General features: G+C 34.6%; 1 protein-coding gene across 3 annotated transcripts; it reads right to left on the reverse strand.

The window, feature by feature from the left end:
• Window positions 1–286: 286 nt before the first annotated feature.
• On the reverse strand, window positions 287–7,400 carry LOC144845102 (EARP and GARP complex-interacting protein 1-like). Of its 3 annotated transcripts, none has more exons than XM_078702253.1 (10): window positions 7,256–7,400; window positions 6,963–7,046; window positions 5,570–5,702; window positions 4,782–4,944; window positions 4,197–4,296; window positions 3,889–4,025; window positions 3,215–3,382; window positions 2,657–2,815; window positions 1,751–1,933; window positions 287–720 (listed from the first exon to the last, which is right to left on the reverse strand). In XM_078702253.1, the coding sequence occupies exons 1-9, from the start codon at window positions 7,295–7,297 to the stop codon at window positions 1,756–1,758; spliced, it is 1,164 nt and encodes a 387-aa protein (XP_078558379.1). In that variant the 5' UTR covers window positions 7,298–7,400; the 3' UTR covers window positions 287–720; window positions 1,751–1,755. The 3 variants fall into 3 exon arrangements, with proteins under 3 accessions (XP_078558379.1, XP_078558378.1, XP_078558377.1); XM_078702252.1 differs by having other exon boundaries at window positions 287–724; XM_078702251.1 differs by lacking the exon at window positions 287–720 and having other exon boundaries at window positions 771–1,933.
• Between the last annotated feature and the right edge of the window lie 214 nt (window positions 7,401–7,614).

The raw sequence follows: 7,614 nt of genomic DNA on the forward strand, positions 1-7,614 counted from the left end.
TATCAAACTAGTTAGACAAAAAAGTGTGATGTGCCCAAATATGGTAGTGATATGACGTCATCGTGTCCATATATGGGTACATCACAGTTTTTGTCACATAGTTTGATAGTGTAGACAGCGCTTAAGAAAAGTTACGTGATGCAGCGTTAGGCCTACATGTAATAAATTATTGTATCTTTTTTTTTTAATGTCATATTTAATTGAAATTGTATTTGGGAATTTGCCTATAATACAATTGTGTCTACTGTAGATACACCAGACAGGTATATAAAACGGAACTTCTAAATAACACCACAATAAATATTTAATCAGAATAAATTGTGTGAAAACCTCATCGATATTCTATTACTATGCCTATATGTACACAATAAGGCCACTACATCACATTAACCGTATCACCATAACTCGGGCGCCGATGTACAGACAGGATACAATTTGTTTAATTTGTAGAGAATTACATTGACTTACAACAGTCAACATGAGTCATAAAATGAATGAATTAAACAATACAATACTTGCTATGTTGGTCATACTGTACATAGATTACAGTGTTATTTGGTTTTCAAATAGCAATTTTCATAATAAATCTAGAAGGAGCTAAACGTTGGCAGACATTTAAATGGATAGTATATATTAGTCTTACCTGATAGTCACAACAGGAACACAAAGAAACAATTAGGAGGCCTATCATTGGGATTTCAGTGCAGAAAACATGCAAACCTACCTACCATAAGAGAAAAACCCCAATTTAAATTAAACATAAAACAAAATACCTTTACCACATGATTTTAATAAAATATACAGAATATACAATGTCAAGTTTTGCTATTTTATTTGCCTATATGCGACTCCTTCAACCAATGAAATATGATTTTCCAATTTAGTGGCGGCCATTTATTATTTTCGCCGAAAATCAATTGGTAGGTCCCAATAAAGCTTCCTTAAAATGTGTTGTTAAGCCACCTGACTATTAGGCCATAGTTCCATTACGTAATTAGATGCGTAATACATGAACTTTCAGTAGTAAGTAAAGTACATACATGTGTACAAATACTTCTGTGAGTATTATGATTAGACTAATACATAACGTATTACTTAATTGCACGTAAGTATCACTGTTATTCCCCATTACAAGTAACTACAGCAGTTCAGTAAAACCATAATTCATACGGTCATCAGAAATTTAAAAAAAAGACCTCTGATGAGATTCGAACACAGGCCAAAGGAAACATAGGAGGCTTGGGTGGACAGAACCACTGAAATGAAATTGTATTTATCTTAAACAACTATAATAGATGTATTGTTGTTGTTAAAAACAACATACATAAGTAACATCAGTGCAATGTACCACAACTTCCACTACGGTACATCAATTAATTTTATTTCATCTTATTTATAGAGGGTGACCCTAAACAGCATATGCTGACAAACAAGGATTCAAGGGGCTCTCTTGATGAGTTATATGATAAGTGTCTGTTTACTAGTACACCGGGGTAACAGATACTTTTCTCGAAAGATGTACTAGGTTCTTAAAAGTGCACGAGTCTTTCAAACATCTTGATATAACTTCAGCTCTACTTTAAGGTAAAAAAAAGGAAAGCTTAAATTTGGTTTTGAGGGAACTTTAAAACCACAATTAAAGTATAAATAGATTTCTTCATCAGTACTTCTATGAACGTTGGACTCGTTGAGAGCATAAATATTTGATAATTTTTTGAAAAATTACAAGGAATGTACATGGAGTATTTACAATGATCATAATAGAATCCTATATTTCTCAGCCCTTGGAACTCTGTTGATAACAAGACGTCCATCGAAGCTAAGTGAAGCAAACAGCCATGGGTCAGCTGTTGACCATTCGGCAGCATACACACTGTCTTCATGCTCCTCATAAGTTGAAATAATATCATCTTGGACCGGTTCTAATGGTTTCCTAAATAAAAAAAAGGGAGAATTTATTACGTTTTTTATTTGTTTACAGATATTCTAAAGCTCTGTCTACACTATCAAATTTTATGTGGCAAAAAAATGTGATGTGCCCATATATGGACATGATGTCATATCACTACTATATTTGGGCACATCACACATTTTTTGTCAATCTAATTTGATAGTGTAGACAGAGCTTAAGATTTACATTTTCTGATCTGATCTCATATTTTCAATGTGCACATAGGTCTGTAAAGCTCTGTAAATATGGTAGTGATATGACGTCATCATTTCCATATATGAGCACATCACATCTTTTGTCACATAAAGTGTGATAGTGTAGATAGAGTTTACAGAGTAATCGATAGAGTACACATACACCCAAAACTGAGGGCAGTGTTTGAAATACAACAGGGCCAAAGGAAATCTATATATTGTTTACAACCTGGGTTTAAATAAGTAACAACTTTATCTGTATTCTATATTTTAATCTGTAAATAAATTTATTAATTATATTAAAACGTTTTATAATTATCTGTTGTAATAATGATGTGTTGTAATGTATGATTTAGGTCACTTTTGGAATGTTTCTTTTTTATTGTACATTTATACTGTCTTTGTTTTTTTAGACGAATAAATAAAATGTTTATACGTAACAAACAAACCTAATAAATAAAATCAGAAACAAATTAATTATTATTTTATGTATAATATTTGATATCAATACCTGTTGCTGTCTTCTATATCACTATCATCATCATCTTCTTCATGATGACCAAATGGTTCAGACGAAATTGATGAGACATTGTTAAGAGTAACTCTACTATCACTACTGGACGTCAGCACCAACTGATCATGGAAATGATTGTATCGTACGCTCCACACCCTGAATATAGTTAATATATAAAACACAAAATATAATTGGTGCGACAACAATTTGAAGCTTTATAGAATTTATTTTTATTTAACCTCATTTATAAAAGGTGACCCTAAATAGCGTATGCTGGCAATCAAGGGGCCCTCATGATGACTTATGATATGTGGCTGGACTTGTACACAGCGAGGAAAGATATCATATGGAAAATGAAAAGAGGTATCTGAAACGAAAATCAGCCACTGCATCTCACACAGACTCACAGGATAACTGATGACATTTTCTCCAATGTTGTCTCCATAGTCTATTTTGACTGAAGGATGCATGATGATGAGTACACAATTACATGAAAACTATGATAATACAATTGTGAAGGAAATTGCAATTATTAATTCACATCACATCACTAACCAATGAGAATGATCGGTGAGAGTCTTAACAGATTCACTCGTATTCCTTGTGTCCCAGAACTGAACTTTACAATCATCGCCACAACTTGCCAGGTAATACTGTTTATTAGGATTAAAGTCTACATCACGTACAAGCTGACTGTGTGCATTCTCAATAGTGTACACTTCCCTAGAAAACAGACACATTTTTATAGAAATATTGCATTAATGAAGATAGTAACAATACAGAGTTAAAGATGCATTGTCCCCCAAAAAACATGAAAAATGAAGATTAATTAAATTAGACTTTGAATAGGTTATTTTGTAGTTTTAATAAAGTTCCGTAGAAAAAAACCCAAAAAAAACAAATGTTTTCACATATAAAATAACATAATAAATGGTTAAATTCAACCAAAAATCCATTGGCTGGCAGCCAATTTGACCTTCTTTTGCTTTAAATTACAGTTATTTCAGGTAAATAAATTTTGTTTATATCAAATTTTTTGTCAAAATGGATAACTATTATGTGACATTAAAATGGCATATTCAACAACAAAAATTGTAAACATTATTTTTCAGGGGGACAATACTAATCAACGTCTGCATATTATAGATTTTCCTGCTGCTCTGAAAATATTCACTATATAATGGGCTCCTCTTGTAAATGTCAAAAAACATGGACATTAAAATACATACTGCATTGTTCTAAGATCCCATCCTCTGATTGTAGTGTCATTTGCTGTTGCTATTTGAACATTGTTATGATGAGGATTCCAACTTCCACAGGTAAACTTTGGATGACCTCTAACCTCTAATGTGGCAGAGTTACTGATCTGAAAAAATGAGTGATTCTATTTGAAGAAGGTGTACAGAGCTTGTTTCTAGTGAAAATCTAAACATTTAAAGCATGTTATCCTTGCCAGTAGTAACAGGCCTTTTAAGATTAAAATTCATTTTGTACTAGTAATTATTTTGTTTGCAGTAAAAGAGAATAGAATACATACCCTAGCTTGAGATGAGCTAGCTTGCAAGTCCCATTGAAGAATATTATTTTCTGATAATGTTAACATTTTACTTCCATCTGCTTGAGGCTCCCACATCGTGCTAAAAATAATATTTACACCTTTTTAGTATTTTTTAAATACTAATTTTATACCACAGAGCAAATAATTTATTAACAGCTCAGAGATGCTAATGTTGTCATAATCTTATAAATTGTAACTATGCAATGGCTCCTCCCATATAAATAAAAATGTAGCTTCATCTTTTTTTATAATTATAACATTAATACTGTACACAAAAACAACATGTGGCAATCAATCAATTTAAAACAATTTGAAAAAAATCAAGTTATCAAAAGAATGTCTGTCTATCATATTGATGTATTGTCTTAATAAGCTCTGTCTACACTATCAAACTAGTTTAACAAAAAAAGTGTGATGTGCTCAAATATGGTAGGTAGTGATGTGCCCAAATATGGTAACGGTATGACATCACCGTGTCCATATATGGGCATATCACATTTTTTTGTCACATAAAGTTTGATAGTGTAGACAGAGCTTTAGTGTATGTATGTCTTCTAAACTTACCAGACTATATTACCAAAATTTGCACTATCCAGGTTACAAAGGAGCTCTAAAGTAGGAGGACTTGAGCTTGAGTCACCATGGTCTTCAGCTCCACTGTCCAGCACATCATCTTCGCTAGGTATCCTCCACAATGAGGTCAATCTCTCTGTTTTGTTATCTACAGCTGTTTAAAAAGATAATTCAAATTATATATAAATCCAAAGGCAAATTACTGAACAAATGACAATGCTGTGGGTATCAGTGGCTGGATCTTAATGGAGATACAAAAAAACAAGCGAAAAGTTAAATCAAAACGATAAAGTAAAACAGCCAGAAAAGTTAACAGAGCTTTCGGGCAACACTAGCCCTTCATCAGTGCAAGTGAAGGAATTTGGATAACGCCATATAACGTCATATATATATAAATATTTTTTGGGGTTTTTTTTCCAAGGCTAGAGTGAATATTATAGGTTCATTTTGGTTTCCCTAGTCTTGATTGACAATGTCAATTAGTCTTACATTCATCTGAATGATGGATGAAACTAAGCCAGGACTGTTTTAAAGCACCTTTGGTTGGTCCCATCATTGATCAAGGGCTTCTCTCATCCAGTGCCCACCTTAACCAAAGGAGAGGCATAAGCCAATACGTCTGAGGCAGATACTAGATGCAGGGGCTACCATAATAGTCAGCAGAGAGAGCCTGTATCAAAATGTTACACACAATCTGGCCATTGGCCACAAGTTGTAACATTACTACAGTATATTGTTTTTGAATAAAAGAATAACAACACGTGCGAGAAAAGTTTTACTTTTATTATAACATGTTGCCAGGATGTCCTTGTTTGCAGGATTTGATGCAATGTGCCATATTTCACCTTCTTTGTGCAAGTACACCGTCTTATTTAGTTGGTTGTTTTCTTCATCAAAATCTAAAAGATGAACCTAAAAAGACAAGTCCACCGAGTCAGCCCACCTCATCCGAATCTCAGCAATTTAAGAAGAAAATATGAAGATGCCATGTAAACAATATCATCTAATATATTCAAATAAGGGTGTGTAGAAAGCGACGACCTCGAATTGGACGACCCCAACGACCCGGGCGACCTCGAATTGGACGACCTAGAATTGGACGACCCATAACACGAAACCGACGACCCCTCTAGCCTAGCCTAGCCTAGGCCTAAGTGTGGTATAACATCCCGAAGGCGAACATAGCCAAAGATCTTTAAACCATACCTTATATAATACTCGCAAGCAATTGCAATTGATTGAAAAAAGAAAAATCAAAACAGAAATATCGCCATTTGATACTGAATGTGTCGACACGAACAAACGAACAGATATGGAACGCCAGGAGTGCATCATTAAAACTGCATTCGACTCGATTAGCACACGAAATATCATAAACATGGTAAACCAGGTCAAAACGGCCCCTTTTTCAGCGGCGGGTAAGTTTTGACCATATACAATGCATATGTGAAATGTATTGTAAAGCTTTCTTATGGCCCTCCCCATGCACATGTTCGCAACACGCTGCTTGGTAGGCCTATAGTGTTCGTTATAAGAAGACGAGATGTAATTATACGTCCATGGTTTAACCATGTAATGTATAATATTTATTTCTTTTTAATTTATATTTATGTCGAATGCAGTTTTAATGATGCACTCTTGGCGTTCCATATCTGTTCGTTTGTTCGTGTCGACACATTCAGTATCAAATGGCGATATTTCTGTATTTTTTCAATCAATTGCTTGCTTGCGAGTATTATGTAAGATGGTTTAAAGATCTTTGGCTATGTTCGGCTTCGGGATGTTATACCACGGCTAGGCTAGGCTAGGCTATAGGGGTCGTCGGTTTCGTGTTAATGGGTCGTCCAATTCTAGGTCGTCCAATTCGAGGTCGCCCGGGTCGTTGGGGTCGTCCAATTCGAGGTCGTCGCTTTCTACACACCCATTCAAATAAACGCCCCCGCTTTGAATAAACACTTCACCACATGTACATACTGTATACATAATATTGTATTACAACACATTTCTATTTCCACTCCTCCCCCATAAAGAACCTTCCTGAACGCCCTGGGGTATTTGGAAGAAAACAGATTGATTGTTCCACATATCATGTCCAGAAGTACGATAGCCTAGCTACTTCATTACATACCACCTTTTGATAACATAAAAGTCCATTCTATTCTATTTACCTACCTGATTATCAAATTTCAGGGACTGAGTTCCTACTAGAAATCGGATGGCTTCAGATTCTGCTACTTGAGCCGTTAATGTTCTGGCCTATGTATGAGAACAATGATGATAAATTATAATTTAAATAGTAGATTAGAGGCTTCTAGCCTAGTAGTGCAAGGCCCTAGGCCTACTTAGCATGGGCCAACTACGGTAAGAATCGCCGATGGCAACAGTCGATTCAGCCTCTAACATAATACTATAGCATAGCCTCCAAGACCCATAGGCCTAGCTAAAACTCATCCATTGGCAATTACCTGAAATTCAAGTCCATAAATAACAGGAGCATCGTCTTCCATTTTATATACCAGGTTAAGCCCCAACTTACTTATTAATCTCAAATAAGATCGATTTTTGCATTAGATTAGGCCTATAATACATTTGTGGGCAGAGAAAATGTGTATTGTAGGACTGTCTCTTGCGGAATGTAACGGAAGACTAACGCCCTCTTGCGATGGTGTAGTTGCATGTACTTTACTGCCCTGGTTGATCAATATTTTTATTGGAAAAAGTTTTAAAAATGTAATTTGCAAAGTTGAACTGAAGGATTAATGCTTCTATATTGAATTGACAAATATCGATTAACCATTCCCTCAGAAATAAATAATAAGTGTGA

The sequence above is a fragment of the Antedon bifida genome, chromosome 6, assembly GCF_963402885.1.
Source record: "Antedon bifida chromosome 6, ecAntBifi1.1, whole genome shotgun sequence".
NCBI lineage: Eukaryota > Metazoa > Echinodermata > Crinoidea > Comatulida > Antedonidae > Antedon > Antedon bifida.